This window comes from Lepisosteus platostomus, chromosome 19 (genome assembly GCF_059453375.1).
Source record: "Lepisosteus platostomus isolate fLepPlt1 chromosome 19, fLepPlt1.hap1, whole genome shotgun sequence".
Lineage (NCBI taxonomy): Eukaryota > Metazoa > Chordata > Actinopteri > Semionotiformes > Lepisosteidae > Lepisosteus > Lepisosteus platostomus.
In genome coordinates, this window is record NC_142629.1 from 4,216,238 (window position 1) to 4,233,372 (window position 17,135).

General features: G+C 45.6%; 3 protein-coding genes across 4 annotated transcripts; 1 reads left to right on the forward strand and 2 right to left on the reverse strand.

Moving 5' to 3' along the window:
• Nucleotides 1-213: 213 nt before the first annotated feature.
• tmem186 (transmembrane protein 186) lies at nucleotides 214-1,910 on the reverse strand. 2 transcript variants are annotated; one of them, XM_088612834.1, is made up of 2 exons: nucleotides 1,648-1,910; nucleotides 214-1,327 (listed from the first exon to the last, which is right to left on the reverse strand). In XM_088612834.1, the coding sequence occupies exons 1-2, from the start codon at nucleotides 1,648-1,650 to the stop codon at nucleotides 608-610; spliced, it is 723 nt and encodes a 240-aa protein (XP_088468960.1). In that variant the 5' UTR covers nucleotides 1,651-1,910; the 3' UTR covers nucleotides 214-607. The 2 variants fall into 2 exon arrangements, with proteins under 2 accessions (XP_088468960.1, XP_088468961.1); XM_088612835.1 differs by having other exon boundaries at nucleotides 214-1,322; nucleotides 1,648-1,909.
• Nucleotides 1,911-1,930: 20 nt separating this feature from the next.
• Nucleotides 1,931-9,386, forward strand: pmm2 (phosphomannomutase 2). Its single transcript, XM_088612832.1, has 8 exons — nucleotides 1,931-2,161; nucleotides 2,551-2,662; nucleotides 4,852-4,928; nucleotides 5,155-5,246; nucleotides 5,819-5,918; nucleotides 6,203-6,278; nucleotides 6,893-7,008; nucleotides 7,342-9,386. The coding sequence occupies exons 1-8, from the start codon at nucleotides 2,087-2,089 to the stop codon at nucleotides 7,444-7,446; spliced, it is 753 nt and encodes a 250-aa protein (XP_088468958.1). The 5' UTR covers nucleotides 1,931-2,086; the 3' UTR covers nucleotides 7,447-9,386.
• Nucleotides 9,387-9,759: 373 nt separating this feature from the next.
• Nucleotides 9,760-13,058, reverse strand: carhsp1 (calcium regulated heat stable protein 1). Its single transcript, XM_088612836.1, has 4 exons — nucleotides 12,877-13,058; nucleotides 11,997-12,119; nucleotides 10,992-11,142; nucleotides 9,760-10,817 (listed from the first exon to the last, which is right to left on the reverse strand). The coding sequence occupies exons 1-4, from the start codon at nucleotides 13,056-13,058 to the stop codon at nucleotides 10,782-10,784; spliced, it is 492 nt and encodes a 163-aa protein (XP_088468962.1). The 3' UTR covers nucleotides 9,760-10,781.
• Nucleotides 13,059-17,135: the final 4,077 nt, after the last annotated feature.

Genomic DNA, 17,135 nt, shown 5'->3' on the forward strand with positions numbered 1-17,135 from the left:
GTCGCACCAAGGAAACCCAAGAAAAAGGATTCTCTTCCGCGCAGCACTCGTGCACATCCCATTTCAAGTGTGGAGTGGCGGTCAGGGCTCCGGCCTTGTAACCGGAAGGGTATGGGTTCAAATCCCAAGCCAGACATTGTTGGTGTAGCCATGGGTAAAGGTGCTGCTCCCATAAAATACATTCGTACCCATTTATAGCGCTAGGTAAGTCAATTTGGGTTAAATTAATCTTTAATTCATACACTGATCTAATTAAGCACACAAGAAGGCCTTTTTTCAACACTATATTACATACCGCCAGTATATGCAAACAGTGTCAGAGGTCCAGCCCCCGTCCCAGACAGATCCTGTTCTTTTTCGGCATCTTCACCCGGCGGCTACAGATCAGCCTCCCGGCCGGAGAACGATTTGCAAAGCTGGGCCGTAAGGAAATGCCAAAGAGCAGGCACCACTACAGGCTCTCCCAGCCTGAAACATCCACGATTCTAGTCACTGCAATACTGGATAATGGCAGTTTTCCTCCGAAAGATTAAGTCAAGTGTTTCATTCTGCCGATCCTTTGCCTTTCACCGGGAAACCATTTTAAAACAATGCTTTCTTTGGAGTGTCAGGGGACAGGACCAAAGACCTCCACGAATGCCCGTTTGTCCACGACCTGTCCCAGGCGAATGGTGAAGTACAGGACCTCAGGGTGGCTGTAGCGCTTAAACCGCAGCAACATCTCATTGTGGGGGTCCCCCGTATCCCCGAGGGTCATGATATCCGCCACCGGGACATACTGATCCCGTCTTTGACCCCAGAAGGTCAGGTGGGATACCTTCAGGACGGTTTTAGAGTCGTTAATGTACATCATCCCGATGATGTGCCGGAGGTAGTGGCTCAAAGAGAACAGCATCACGATGGCAAAGACAGCAACGCCTGTGGCGTAGCTGACGAGGGTGCCGGAGCACAGTCCCTGCGAGAACAGGTAGTATACAGGAGGCAGCGTAACCACGGTGATCCCAGTCTGGAGCAGTTTGAGTCGGGACACTGCCCTGAGGACCCGGATGGCCGGAAGCCTGTAGATCAGGGAGAATTTCTCATTGGAGCGGTTTTCAGGGCTTTGCAGACCCTGGTCTTGGTGGGCTCCGGTTAGCAGCTGGCTGTGCACCCTAAGTGTGGTCCATGCTGTGCGTTCCTGCATCGAAGCGAGGGGACGGCGTTCGTGCTGGTGAGGGGTGAAGGAACAGCCACCGACCAGACATCTCTCACGATGCGCTGAAGCAGAAGCGCCGGGCCACACACACGGCGAAGCACGAACGGTTCGCAGAGACAGTATTGATCTGTACTTTAAAGGAGATAAGCGGGGGAAAAGTTTGCTTATTATAGACTCGTGTACTTGACTAATTTATTGTTAATAATGAATAAACCCAAGCATGAAGGTTAAGACACAGAACAGGATTAACATGTCAAATACCACAAAACAGGTGAACTAGCTAACAGTATTCTATTCGACTGGGCTGTAATAAACGTGTCACAATCACAAAATCTCTTCACACATATAAGAGCAACCCTCCTGAGCATAATAAAAGTATTTGCTAAACAATGCATCATCCTAAACGTAATTGCTTCAGATATTAAAAGGAACGATGGTGCAAAGTCAATTACCATCACAGTAGACCGAAGTTGCAAGCCAAGAGGGATGACATCATAAACGCTCCGGGGGGAAACAAAGCCTTCTTCGACAGAGTACCGGATTCATCGAATTCCCCCTGATCCTTATTTTTTTAAGAACGTTATTGAATCAAACAAAATCGTGTATATGATACTGCTTACTATTAACCGGAAAACGGACATACATTGTTTTTCTAGAGTTCGGTTACTTCAATCATCTCTAAAATAATGTCTTTGTAGTCCACATCCGGACTCGCTAGCTCATTTCCGCCGATGGTGAACCGAAACTGTACTACATGTCCCAGAGTGACACGTAATCTTTTCCTGGTGGAACAGGTCTAGTGTGACTGTGATATTTGACTTTATTTTCACGTTAATCACAATCAAGACTATCTTTTCATTGTTTGAAACAAGCAGTCTGACAGTTAAGAAAATGGCACCATCTGGGAAGGATACGACAACTCTCTGCTTGTTCGATGTCGATGGGACTCTAACTGCAGCAAGACAGGTGAGTTGTAAATATTTCGAGCTGGTTTTCCTGAAATGCTCGTTCTTCTTTGGAGAAGCTAAAGATGATCCTGAAAATGTGAAGGGATCGTCGCGGGATGCTGGGGTATTCAGTTTCAGAAGGCGCGGATTAATGAGGATGACGAGAACGTTTAAATCACCAAAAATAAAGACGTGTTTCCATTCTGATCTTTCCAAGCCAGTCACTCTGATGTCGAAGTGGCACCGTTGATTTTAGTTTCTGGCTAGCTTTTACGAACATGTTTAGACAACACAGAAAGAAAAGGGAAAAGCAAACTGACTTAGAGTTCTTTGAACAATCAACAGTAATCAATAGTTAAAAATAGGGTTTTTCGTTCTTAAATTCTTATGAAACTTTCCCCTCCACAGAAAGTCACCCCTGACATGGATGAGTTTCTTCAGAGGCTGAGAAAGAGGGTGCGAGTTGGAGTAGTTGGGGGATCTGATTTTGAAAAGATCAAAGAGCAGCTCGGAGCAGATGGTGAGTATTGACAAGCCATTAATCATATTGATTGATTAATCATATTGCAAGTCAGTTGGAAGATGAGTGATGGTCATTTGCCCACCCTGAGGCAAAAGCAATACAATGACTTTGTTGTGATCTAGGTTAACTATCTGAAGCCAATCCAGGCTATTAATGCTGTTTTTTCTTTAATAATTATAAAGTATTACATTTAGCAGCTCCAGACTCTGTACAAATGCATGATATTTGTAGGAAGGTACAACCAACCATACCTGCTGCTAAATGCATCCTTTGTTGTAAAGATATTGTATTTCACATTTGAACCTACACTGGGAACAAAGACTTGTAAATCTAAGGTATTGTAATTTTTGCCTATTTGATCTGAAGATTTTTGAGTGGAGGGGTTTTTAGTACAATTACCTCTCTGCAGGAAGGCTCTCAGGTGCTGGTCAAGACTGAAAGCCCGAGATAATGATCAGTGTAGCTGCAGTATTTGTAGGATATAGCATTAATAACTAAAGTATTAGTATAGTATTAGTAACTAAAGTAGTGTATACAAGGAGGAGAAAAAAAGGTAAATGTAAGAAATTCTGTGCATATGATTACATACGATCTCCAGTCTGTTCACTTTGCACAGATAATTATAAACCGCAATTTAAAATGAGCTGATGGGTTTTTTGACAGTCCAGACAACGTCATACATTTCGGGATTGAAAAGCGGCGAATTAAACTAACACCGCTTAAATCACGTTTCTTAATGAGTAATATGAAAATAAACTACGTGTAATTCATCTAGTTAGACATTACCACGTTTTTACACGCACTGTTACTCCAAACGATTGAGTGGTTGTAAGCGTTTCCGTGCAGAGCTATTAAATTTCCATTTAAAGAGATCTATTGGCATTACCAGTGGACTATAATTTGACCAAAGTAATGACATTTTCAAACGTTCAGAACAACAATTAAATGTTAATTTGAGAGGTTCACCGTGTATCTCAGCCAATCAGAGGGCTGCCTGTGATGGGCGTGTTGTGGGTGTGTCCGCTGTGCGCAAACCGGATTGCAGGAGATTGAACCTTGACGTCTTTAAAGGTTCATCACAGTTCACCTGTTTGTTCCTGTTTTCTATCGACCATATATAGGCGTTCGATTATAAAATCTGCATTTCCGTATTAAGAGAATAGGATTCATTTAGGGCCCAGTTTTTTGTTCAATAAAATACGAGACGATGGTGGTTTGCACAGCGTGTTCATGGGCAGGTAAACATCAAAAACGTCAAGAATAGCCCCGCAAAATATGCCAGCGCTATTAATAATCGTAGCTGAATGTTCCTTATAAAACGTATATTGCCCTGACAGGTTGACTAACGTTTGTTCAAAGTGAAGGAGACGAAGGAGTTTAAAGAAAGCACAAAGTGACACTATAAAACACTCTCATCAATGTCTGCTCTTCAGAAGCACATAAATCGAGACCACGTTGTCCATGAAACATCAATATTCACTATCCAAAGAAGATTCAGATCACCTTTGTTCATTTTATAACATTTACTTGTTTTGGCTAATTAAGAAGTATTGTCCTTTGCCACAGAATGGCTAGTGAGATTTGTTGGGCCTGCAATCAAATTAGTAAACTACCCAGCTGTATAAATGGGTACAAGTGAAAGTTGCTTTGACTGAAAGCATCAGACAAATGAATTTGTAATATTTAATTCCTGCTCATCTGACTCTGCCCTGTGTTGGATTCAGCTGAGAAATCGTTATGAGAAAGGACTCAGTGAACAAGGCAGGGGTGTGCTAATGGGCGAGATGAGAAGATGGGAATTGTGCACAGCACCCTGGAGGCCACAGCATCAAAGCAAAGCCTTCTGCCTGTGCAGCTCTGTTCAGTTTAATGAGCAGGGGGCTGTCACGGAGTCTGTATCTCTGTGCCCAGTGCCTTATCAAAAGTGAAGAGCAGGCACCTAATGGTACAAGGAGTTCTCCTTCAGTTTGCTTATTTTGATATTTCATCTTGTCTAGTCGAGTACAGAAAGACCACTCTGCCTCTTCTTCACAGCCCAGCGTCTCTGCAACAACCAGTGCAAATCTCCCAGAGAAGCTGTTGTGTCAGAGATGTTGGGCTAGAAAACCCAATATTTTCCACAGAGCTGTGCAGAAGGAGAGCTGTTCATTGCTGTTCTTTATCACTGAACCTTTTTTTGTTGGCAGTGGTGGAAAAGGTGGATTATGTGTTTGCTGAGAATGGATTAGTTGCCTACAGAGATGGAAAACTGTTGTCTGTTCAGGTAGGGATCATCTCCTGACCACCTTAAAACACAAACTGACACCGCTGAACTGCTAATACCAGCTATAGAGCACGGCATCATTACAAATGACCGTAATATACTTAAATCATATTAAGAGAATTGTCATGGAACATGTTGGAAAAATGAACTTTTTCCATACTGTTCTTTCTGTGATTTTTAGGACAGCTGAAGTGATCATTTGTTGTTGTTTTTGAATTCTTTTCAGAGCATTCAAGCACATCTTGGCGAGGAACTGCTCCAAGACTTTATAAATTACTGCCTGAATTACATGGCAAAGATAAAATTGCCCAAGAAAAGGTGTGATGGTCCCCAGATCTTCCTGACCACATTCGAACTGCAAACCATGGTCTTACTTAAGCTCTTCGTGCTAAAGCATGAGAACATAAAAATATAAAAAGGGTTACAAATGAGAGAGTGCAGTTCAGTCCATCCAGCCATTTCTTTAAAGCAGTCAGGGTGTCGGTTTCATCACTATGGCTGGGTAGCTTGTACCACACTCCCACGACGCCTCTTAATCTTATATTTCAATGAACTTCCATGTAGTTTTTACATTGTAAAACCTTCTTGTTTTAGTCACATGACTTTTAAATCACTTTTCTATGCCTAAAGCTAAGATTATTGTGCAGAGTTCAGTTTGTTTCAGCCTTATCAGTGCCGGTGTTCCAGTTTCAAGTTCCACACATGAATACCATTTGTGAACAGCATAGTTTAACAGGGAAATTGATATAGCCAGGCTGTTTGAAATTTGGTACTCTGTCTCTTCACGTTTGGAGCTTTGCTTTAATTAACTCGGCAGTCGTACAGGGCTGATTGACTCTCAGCAGGTCAGCTCGTAATTCGTGCTGATGACTTCCGTTTCCTCCCTGCAGGGGCACGTTCATCGAGTTTCGTAACGGAATGCTGAACGTTTCTCCGGTGGGGAGGAGCTGCAGCCAGGAAGAGCGAATTGAGTTCTTTGAACTTGATAAAGTGAGTCACTCATTCATACCCTAAATTTTCCTCCATTCGTCTGATGAAGTTGACCGGTTTATCATCACACGCTGATCAGATACACCGGAAAGCATCTTCCTTGCTTGACAACTTGAGTTATATATCTACTGCGTTGAAATCAACTGTATCCAATGGGTATTTCCTACATGTTGCATTACAGGCAGCGAGTGTACCTGCAAAAGACCGTGACCCCAGGTTTCCAGCGTGTGTATATGCAGTAGGTCTTGACCCTAGGCTTACAGCCTGTGCTTAACTGTTTCCAGAAAGAACGGATCAGAGAGAAGTTTGTTGCTGCTCTACAGAAGGAGTTTGCTGGGCGGGGGCTGGTGTTCTCTATAGGTGAGCGATTTTCCAGCAGGTGGGGGTGTTGTGCTGTCTAGGAGGTTCATCTGCTCATGTCTTCTGTGCGCCAGAGACAGCTCTTCAGGAGTGTGAATGGAGAACATCAACACTGCTGCCAGTGGTGTAAAGTGTTCTCTCCAGGTGTCCTTGTGATTCACTTATCTAAGTACAGTTTAATCAAAACAGACTTACAAATTAGACAGACAGAGGTCAATAGATAGACCTTGAAACAAATGCATTGCATTTATACCCTTTGTCTATTTTTTGTATTGCAGCTATTATTATAAATTATAATCATTGCAGTGTTTGAGTCCTACATTGTGTAAAAGTGAATGACTTCCTATATGATTCTGTTACTGCTATTTTCTTCTGGTGTAATTCATGATGTAGTGTTCCATTATTTCATTTAGAAAACTGCATCTTTCTCGCTACATTAATTCAATTCAATTTATTTTTATATAGCGCCTTTCACAACAAGGTTGCCCCAAGTCGCTTAACAATGCAATAAGAAAGCAGTAATGCAGCTGTTGATGTGATGAGAAGAAATAGCTTAATTTGTGGAAGGTTTTAACATTATTTTACAATGATTTTTTCTGTTTTCTGCTCGCAAGGAGGACAGATCAGCTTTGATGTTTTCCCTGAAGGCTGGGATAAAAGATTCTGTCTGAGCACTCTGGAGCAAGAAGCCTATGAGAAGATTCATTTCTTTGGGGACAAAACCAAACCAGTAAGTGATGCTGAACACCAAAGTATTATAACAGTGCAACTTGCTGATTCTTTTCCATAATGCACAATAAAACCCTGATAACGTCTTGGCTGGGGAAAAAAAAGTTAATTTTCATATTTCGACGTTTTTCCTTTCCTTTACGTGTGCCATCATGTAAAAGGAAATAGAAAAAGATTTTCAGGAAGATAAAGCATGAAGGATTATCCAACACAGCTTTTGTGCTAAAGTGCAGCCAGTAAGATGGTTTAGTTTCCTGAAGCAGGACTTCAGCTCCTGCACTGTCTCTGTTGACAGAACGAGGGGATTTTCTGACCTGTTCCGTTTCTTTCAAAGGGGGGCAATGACTATGAGATCTACATGGACCCCAGGACCATCGGCCATGAAGTCTCCTGTCCGGAGGACACAAGGCGTCTCTGTGAGGAGCTCTTCTTCAAGTGATGCCCCAGCGTAGCCCTCCGTGCCAGTGAAAATCACAGTGGATAGACTTGAATGTACTGTAATTATGAGAACCTCTTAATTCATACCTTTAATTCCCTCCTCCCTGGGCTGAAGGATGTTCTGGAAGTGTATTTAAGCAGACAGGCTGGAATCGTGTAGGGTTTGCGTTACAAATAACTATATACCTTAGCTATTTTTACCCAAGATTTATAGGCATTGAAGTTATGGTATCTACCTCATAACATCCTTTCTTAACGTTTTTTTTTATTTTTTTACTGAAGTACCAGACTGTCTGGTAGCTAATCCATTTTGGTCAAAGCTTTTTTTTTTATAGCTATATGAAAATTATAGGCAGGTGGTTCAGTAGAACGTATGTGCAACGCATATATCCCACAAGGCCTCCTGCTCTCATGACAAAGAACCAGTAGACGTGTCTGATGTGACCTTTTTTCACTCATGCTGCTGTATGACCTGATCTGTTGATGCCATTTTCCTGCTGCAGAGGATTCCTTGTGGTCAGTGGTGGCAACTAGTGTCTTCATGTAGGAGACAAACAGTCACCATTGTTTCTAACTGGTGCGAACTGATTATAGTGCTAACGTGCAGGTCAGCCGGACTGTAATTTAACTCATCTTTTTGAACAGGTCTGATTTTTAAACCATTCAGAATATTTGGCCTTTGGAGACGGTAAGAATAATTTCACTAGAAGGCACTGCAGCCCAAAGTGACTGTCCTGCCACTAGAGCATCAACAACTGAGTCACTGACAGCAGGGCCCTGGGTTGACGTCTCTTCTCGAGGACGAAAACCACAGCCCTGTCTGCAGAAGCCGCTATTGAATTGCATATTGACATCTCGAAACGCTTTGTGAAGTAACTCGTCACAGAACCGAAATGATGGAGGCCGCACTGCACCCCTTCCTAATGCAAAAAGCTTGGCTTACAGTTCCGGTCAGCCTGCACACTCATTGCACGATTCATGAACGCCAACCTGCTGAGCAGTCAGTCTGCGTCAGCTCCTGGGCTTAACAAGCACAAGACCCCGGCTGCTGAAGAGCACGTGTTCTATCGCAAACATGGAGAAAACCTGGCATTCAGCTTCTTTGTAGTCTGAATTCTTAATGGAATCAGAACTCAATGCACCAAGATCATTCAGGCCTTGCCATCTTCTGCAGCTGGAATAGACAAGCCTGTTAAAACCAACAGGCTGTGGTCTGTTTTCGTGCAGAATACACTGCAGTTTTAGCAGGGGCTCCAGCCCTCTCTGCAATCAGTTAGCTTCAGAGCAGCGTCTTAGACAAGCTGTTGTATTACTGCTGTTCCTGCCCTAGGCAATCAGAGTCACTGCTCTGCCGGTTCCGCTGCCTTATCTGGTGAACAGCATCAATAGGAGCAGTATGGTACAAAGCCCTTCTACTCCAGGAAGTCAAGTCATTTGCATAAGCTAGTTGTGGGCAGAAAACAAGACAGCATTGTAGTACACAGCCCTCCTGTTTCTGGCATTGTAGGTTCCTTATTTCATGAGAGCAGTATGCCAATACTGAAAGGCGCACGGCCCAGTAAATTCTACAGTTGAATTAAATGTCCTGTCGATGTTTCGGATGTGTGAAAACGCATGATTGCACAGCTGCTGGATCACAAAGCAACAGTTCAGTTCTTGGAATCAAATGGTTGATTTTACGCAGAAATCATGAAGTTAAATCATGTGCTAATCTGTCATACTTAAACCATTGAACGTGTCCGTCCTTTTTGGGGAATTTCTTTGTACTGTAGGTAGTGGGCTTGTTCATTCTAATCTTTGAAGCTTGGAATATATTCTTGATGTCAATTTCAATTTTGTTGTCATTGAAACAGACTGTAGGCAACATGCATTATTGATAAGAATTTTGCCTAATGTCCATAGTTGCTGACTTACACAATAAAAGCCTTTCTAAAAAGCAAAGCCATTTGCAAAATGCTTGAGTGACATGCAATTATTTGTAGGTTTCCTCAGTTTTTCTAACAGTTCACAAATGTGCAAGGCAAGGAACATATTTTGCAAAGAATTTGACCAATTTGTGTCATTTAGTTTTTAAAGCATTCTAGATTAAAGAGACCTGTAAATGCAATAGGCCTTCCATACGATTGATTTGCTTTAAGAATGCTTGAAAATACATTTCTAATTAGTTCATGTTTTCATGCCATTATTATTATAGATGGATGCTAGACCTTGTAACATTTAAAAATCAGAGCTGTAATTACTCAAGATTTTTTAAATGCATGCAAACAATGCAGATGACAGTACAGAAAAAATATCCAGGGGGCGAACACAGTACTTCATTTGCAAGCTGACTTTATTCAAACCACTGCATTCATAGTATTTCACAGAGCAATGCTTTAACTCTGCTAGAACGAAAGAAAACGTAAGGCTAGGTAAACCTTTCCACAAAGAAGATAGTTAACAGCCCTTTAACAAAAGAGCAAAACTGGTCATACAATCTGCAGATAATATACTGATGTACTTGTAGCTGTATAAAGGGGTTTACTCCTCTACTAAGAGAGAAACACAACACTTTCTTTTGTCGTTTTTCAAACAAAGCACACTGTTCAATTTTAATTTTTAAATTACCTCCCTCAAGTTATGGATACAAAAGGAAAGATGCTTGACTATCTGATTTTCTTGGGACCCTTAACCCAATATTCAGGTTAACTGGAAATGTATTACCAATTACTAGGCAATGCAGAGTTTTCATTATGACACGAAACTGAAAGCACATGACAGAAAATGGTACTCTGATAATAAGCCAGATGAGCAGAAAAACCCAAAGAACTTTAAAAACAAGGTAATACTTTGATGTACACCAAGAGCTTGATGGACAATGGCAGAAATCAATTCAAGAAAGGGGTGATGGTGAACCACTGTGAAAATAACACCTTTAGTGCTTTCTTATAGCTAGCGAGGGCTGTTCTAAAAGTTTCCATTAGCTTTCTTTATATCCATTTCCAGAAAGCATCCACTTGGGAGCAAGACAAAGCAGACTGTTCCCAAAGGTAAAACACATTTGGAATGGCTATTCTCAGAGCTACAGAAAATGGGAAAGGGCAAAGATATTTTGAAGGAAAAAAAGAGAGAGTAAAGCCTACATTACAGTACAATAAGTCGAATTCTACCAAGCAGGGTAGGAGATTAGTCGGGGGCTGAACCTGGGGAAAAGCAACATTAAGAAGTGGACTCCCCTCATGGAAATCTCACGGTCAGTTCTAAGTCTGGTCCTGAAAGGCACATCTTGCAAAAGGCCGAGATTACACATCTAACTGGGCTGTACAAAATCCACAAGGCGTGGTCAGTCTTCCAAGCCTACTTGCGCTGGAGAAAGGGCTTCGGGATGAAGGTCTGAAGTAAAAAAAAAACAACATTTTTTTTTAAATTCGATTTCTTACTCTGCCATTGCTCAGAAAGATTTCTTCACTCCGTCGCGAGTTTACACATCCGCTCAGTGGCAGCCGCCCAGATCCCAGGGCTGGCTGTGGAGACCGACGTGCCTCCGGGCTGTGGTTAAGAACTGACCGCTGTCCCTGACCACGTCTCGTGCTTCGCACCCGGTGCCAGGTGGGTGATCTTGACCTCCACGGCCTGGACCTTCTCATGCTTGGGTGGGATGGAGCAGAGCTTGTAGGTGACCTCATCGCCCTCCACCAGCACATACTCTCCTTCGATACTGTGGAGAGGGAAAAGAGGGTTTGAGACCGCTCGAAGCGAGGCTGGGCACCTTGCACCTCTGTTGAAGCTGAATTTCTTTTTCTGCTTAAAAAAAAAAAGCAACAGAGCCATACGGAACTTCACTTTGCAACCCAGACTGAAGTTTGTGCAGCAATTCAGTGACCTTTGCACGTTTTTCAGTACCGTGAAACTACCATATCCTTTAAAGTGCTCTAGATCAGACTACAAGGTCTAAAGTCTGCCCCCCCCTCCAGAAAAACAGTGTTGGAGATGGGAAACTGTACCCAGGTTAAAGGAAGGAGGAAGGAGGGCATTATGTGCTTCTAACATCACGATGAGCACACGCAACACGCAGCACAGGCTCAGGGGACTGGCAGAGGTGTAGGCTCAAGGATGGGCCCCTCTTTGTATGCGGCTCTGACTACAGAGCCCACAAGCCCGCTCTTGAAAGGAAAGGCTCGTCTGGTTTTTTGCTGCAGCTTTCCTCACCTTGGAGGAAGGGGTGTGTGGGAGCTCAGAGGAGGACCTGCATATCCTCACCATCACCCCCACCCGCACACTGCCCCCTCTTCACAGAGGTCCCCATGGGATGATCCTACAACTATCAACTAAAAACGGTTAAATTGATCCGGCACCTTGACTCAGTCCCTACACCAATGCCCCGAGACTAGGAAGTACCCTTCTACGCCTGCACAATCCTTCAAGCAGAACTCATGAGGTCTCTTGCCAATTCGTTGTGAAGTCCGGCTGCGTTAGGTCTCGTGTATACTCCTACTCACGGCCCACAGGCGGTCCCCACACGGGCTCCTTGCCGTAGTCTGTAAGCGAAATGAATGTCCGCCGGCTGCTTACTCCGAGATGTGGACAAAGATGTCGGCGCCGCCGTCGGCCGGGGTGATGAAGCCGTGACCCTTGGATCGCGAGAAGCACTTGCAGACGCCGGGGAACACGGGCCCCTCCGCGGCCCGCTCCGCCCTGCGGGAGGAGAGGAAAGGCCTTCGTTAACGCCCGGCTCCCGTCTCTCCCCCTGGCGGCTGAGAAGGACCAGGAGGAATTCAATACCAATCCAAAACAATCCCGAAACTAGGATCACACCTTCCCCCTTCTCTCACCGACAGACTCGTTTCCTTCTAATCCTCTCTATTTATTTGCAGGTTTCGACTTCACACCTCTCTCGACTTCACACCACCTGAGTGCCCACTCTGTCTCCCCCTCGCTTTCGCCTCCCCTCCACTACCGGCTTTTGTCCTCCCTTGCTTTATCAGCTGCTGAAGTTCCTCTCTTTCTCACAGCTCCCTGCTTGAACTACTATAATTCCCAAATCACATACAACCTTAGAAACTTCAACAAAGTCATGTGAGGCTTTTTATCATCCAGGTGGGGCTGCACATTGATGGCGGTGGAGGGGATCCCCATTACCTGTGAAGCACTTTGAGTGGAGTGTCCAGAAAAGCGCTTTATAAGTGTAAGCGATTATTATTATACATTCAAGCAAGGAAAAGGCACAAACATTAGTTATTTAATGGATGGCGTACCCATGAACTTTCCCGTTAAGATCAGCAGTGTTTGTTTTAAGTGCTGCTGATGGGAGACCGCAAACAGAAAGGTGACTGGTGGTCATCTTGCCTAACTTTGACACCCTACTCCAACAGGGAACACTGCAGTGATCTGGGGGAAAATGTTACCCAGGACGCTAACGGGGAGCTGGCCGGGGGGGAGGAGGGGTACTCACGCCGAGCAGGTCCGAGACCGGCGGGTGGGCAGGGGGCTGGGGATCAGGTAGCCCCGCATGGGCGAGGGGGAGCGTTCCCGGGGTCGCCCCCCGTCCGGCAGGCGGAGAGAGCTGGGGGAGAGGGGGGACAGCGGGGACGAGGGACAGGGGTCCTGCCCCGGAGACGGCGGCTCGGAGGACATTCCCAGAAGGGCCTCCCGCCTCGGCTGTTCCCGAGCGGAGTCCTGGTCCTGCGAGAGACTGCAGCGGGAGAGGAAAAGGGTCCGATTAGACGGCAAAGTCCCACACACCTTCCCAAGGGCAACACCAGTACAAACATCCACACAGGAGACGTACCCAGAACGCCTAGAACTCTCCAGCCCATGACCACACATTCGTCAGCAGGGGCAGTTATCTGGGCACAAACACGGACAGTTTGTCCCCTCTCCATCTAGAGGACCTGCGAACGGGCACCAGACCTGATGACCCACCTCCTCTCTCTTGGCAGGGAGGCTGATGTTTGCTTTACTCGCGGGACGCCTCTCTCGCTCGTGACTCTGCATGCGATGGCGATTCAATGAATCAGATGATCCATGGACTGGATTGGAGAACCCAGGGCCTATTGTAATAGGTGGATCTATGCAGCAGCAGCTGGTGATGGCAGAGCTCAAACTCTAACCCCTGCAAGTTGCTATGGGATAGAAGTGTCATCCAAGTGACCAATTATTAATTCAGCTGGCACTTTAGGACTCTACAAACTACAAACAACTGGCAATGCACATTTGACGTATATGAGCCAGACTAACACAGGGGCAGGGAGGTTGAATGATGTACCTCATAGCAGGCTGTGGCCACTGTAAGCTAATTTAGGCATGTTGCACAAGGTTTTGCTGTAGGGCATCCTAACCTTTACAGCATTACGCACAGCACAGAGGTTCAGCAGCTAAAACCAGGCCAGCACTCTCCTACAACCCACTTCCACGGCAACCAACCGGTTTATCAGGGTCCTGTCCCTGGATTCAGTTCAGTTCTGGGCTGTAATGGGACAGTGCTGCTCTGATCCCTCAGTCCAGCAGGGCCAGCAAGGAGCCCAAGATGGAGCTGGCTCTCCTGTTTCCGGCAGAGGTAAACAAGACCCTTCTATCCTATTACACAGCTGCACGCTAACACCTCATGCACGGATCAGGAAGCTCCCATAAGGAAAACAGGGATGGGGGAGGGGAGTTGAACAGAGTCATAAAAGGAACATCATCGCTTATCTGAAGAGCCTGATTTTTCATCCCACACCACATAAAATAAACCGGCCGGCCAGTTCTCACTGTTACCCTTACAGAATTCTAATATGTGTGGAAAACTGATGCGGTACAATAGTAATAGCACATTCTTCCTCCTGGATCCTGGAAATATATCCAAGAGCAGACATGCTATGGGAATTAGGCTTGAGATACATATTGGGGAGACAAAACACACACACACACACACACACACACACACACACACACACACACACACACACACACACACACACACACACACACACACACACACGAATTGATCAGTCAGGACTGTTGCAGCCTGGAAAGACCACTGTAATCAGTTCAGCCCCCTGGCAGATGACTAATCACGCAGAGAAATCAAATCAAGTCGTGCAGGTCAAAGCAGAATCCAATCTCAAGCGCAGACAGGACCAGTGGGTGCAGCCTCCTGCATCCCTGCCCGGCTCAGGTTTCCCACAGCCGTGACGAATGGGCTCAGCACAGCGCTGCCTGTTGCTTTGCAGGTTCCTGCTCACACCACACAGCTCTGCTCCCGCCCCGGTCTACAGAGGAGGTGGAGGGGTACCCAAGACGTCACCTAGGGCATAGGGCCTCCTGTCATTCCGAACACTGACGTTCTTCGGCTCCAAGCAGCAGAGACCCTAACCTGGGGATAAACAGGAATCGCCAATTGATCTGCTCAACTTATGATAACTTCACACGGCTTCTCTCCTCCCCTCCCGGCACTGCTTGTTTTTTTTATTGGATGGATATTCCTCTCCCCGTTCTGGTGAGTCAGGAGGAAACTCGCATCTGTCAACCCGAAACTCATTCAAAACCTGTCCCCTGCTGATCTTCTCCTGCGACACCACTGAAAGTTGTGCACGTCTGATGAAAACCTGTGGAAACAACCCACACTTCCATCCACTCACAGGAGACACACAGAGGCCCACGCTGGGACAACGATTACAGCATAATGCCTTGGCTCAAAGGTGTGTGAGCGCAGCCGGTTCTTCTTTTCAAAGGTTAAGTACCAGAAGCTGGGGGTTTAACGCCCTGTAAACACCGTAAGCGCTTGTCACTTGGCCCGCCGCCTGGGTTTTCTTGGCGTGCGCTTCGTTTCGCAAAGAGGACCCCACCCACAGCCAAAACGACGGGACCGCCCCCCCGGCTCGGCTGCGGCCCCCGCGGGGTCACGGCGTCGCACTCGCAGAGAAACGCAGGGCTGGGCTGAGTCCTCCAAGTCGCACAGCCAGCGGGAAATACTCCACGCGATATCTGTGCCCCCAACCGGGCAACGCAGCTGCGGATATCACAGCCCCTACTGACCTTTCAGCTTCATCTCTGCACTATGCGACCCAGAAACCTTCAGGGACATCCTACAGGAACAGCTGATTTTATTGAGCTCATCAGATTCACTTCAACTGATGTCAGGGGTGAAGGGCAATTCATCATGTACATGATGTGAAATGTGATTGGTTAAATCTGAGCACAGTTACAACCCCCTTTAAAAAGGGTGTGCGCACTTATGCAACCAAGGCATTGAAAGTTTTTTTTAATTATTTTTTTCCCCTAAAAATGATCCATTTGTTTTTCACTTCAATACTGTTGGTTACGAGATCTTATTAGAGGCGGAAAAGGGTCTGGCATTTGTCTGGATTTCAGCCTTGACATCACCAAAGGCTGAAATTTCAGACTCCCAGTTGGAGGTGATGACTGGGACACTGTCTCACACTCCAGGGAGACGGGACTCTCTCCTCGGCAACAGGTGGGCACACAACCCCTTCCGGCTACACACAATGTGCATCTTCCCGCACACCACACCATCAAAGCACAACTCCAAAGTGTGAAAACAAAATGTGGAATGTGGAAAGGGTAAAGGTAAAGAACAACAGACACGTTTCAACTCGTGCCAGCTGGCCAGGACGAGGACATAGGCAGCCTGGGTTGACGAGCGGTCTGAGGTTCAGCCTCTCCCAAATGTAACAGGCATTGTTTGGACTGGAAAAACCTGAAAGATGTTATTATGGCAATTAAGGCTCAGCCAAGGTAGAAATTAAAATCCAAACAACCATGACAACGCTTGGGATCTTGGAGTCAGGGCACGTGGAGCAGTGCTGAAGGGTTCAATGCCATTATCCGACAGTGATCGCCTCTTAACTTGCTCAGCTTCCATTACATTTGTGGAATATTTCAGCACATTTCTTACGAGCCACACTGTTAGAATAACACAAATACCAATCAACATCAGCAAATGAGGAAGTTCTTTTCGAAGGTGGAGTTCCATGGTGGTTATAACTAAAGATCCACACTACAGTACAGCCATGTGCACTTCCTGACATCTTATCAGTCCTGGTTAGGAATCTGATGTCGTGACCAGCACTGCAGTCCTGCCAGCTGGCAATGTCTCAGCATTATCCAGACCAGCTGGGACACCGGAGAGCACTGCTGTCTGCTCCAGCTCCAACCCTTAGGGGAACAACTCAAGCTGCACCAAGAATCTGCGAAAGAGACAGAAGAATCTGTAATAATAGCAATAATCTGCATCCTCATCACCACCACAGCCTGTTTTAACAGCTCTAGCAAAGATTTCATCAAAACGCTGCATGAAGCGCAGTTAATGGTCCAAAAAAGACTTCATGCCACTGCTCAAAAGCTCTGTGAGGCCGGGAGCACAGGCAGTGGAGCAGGCAGGGCTCTGGACTCAGAATCGGAACCCAGCTGTACAAAGGTATACAAGTGGAAGTCGGAGAAAAGCTTCAGCCATCATTTTGTATGACGCATCAGAATGCCGACTGCCTGGATGATTCCCTTACAGCACAGAGACAGTGCGGACAAGGGGAGCTGCTGACTGGCACATTCCTGGGTGAAAACACAGCCACAGAAAAAGCCATTGTCCAGTTCCAGGCACACTCCACTGCTTTCCAAACCGGGAACATTCCGGAAACCCTTCTCATTAGGGGCCAAAAATCATAAATGACAATATTAAAGCAGTGACAAATGTGAGGATAATCAACAACTTCT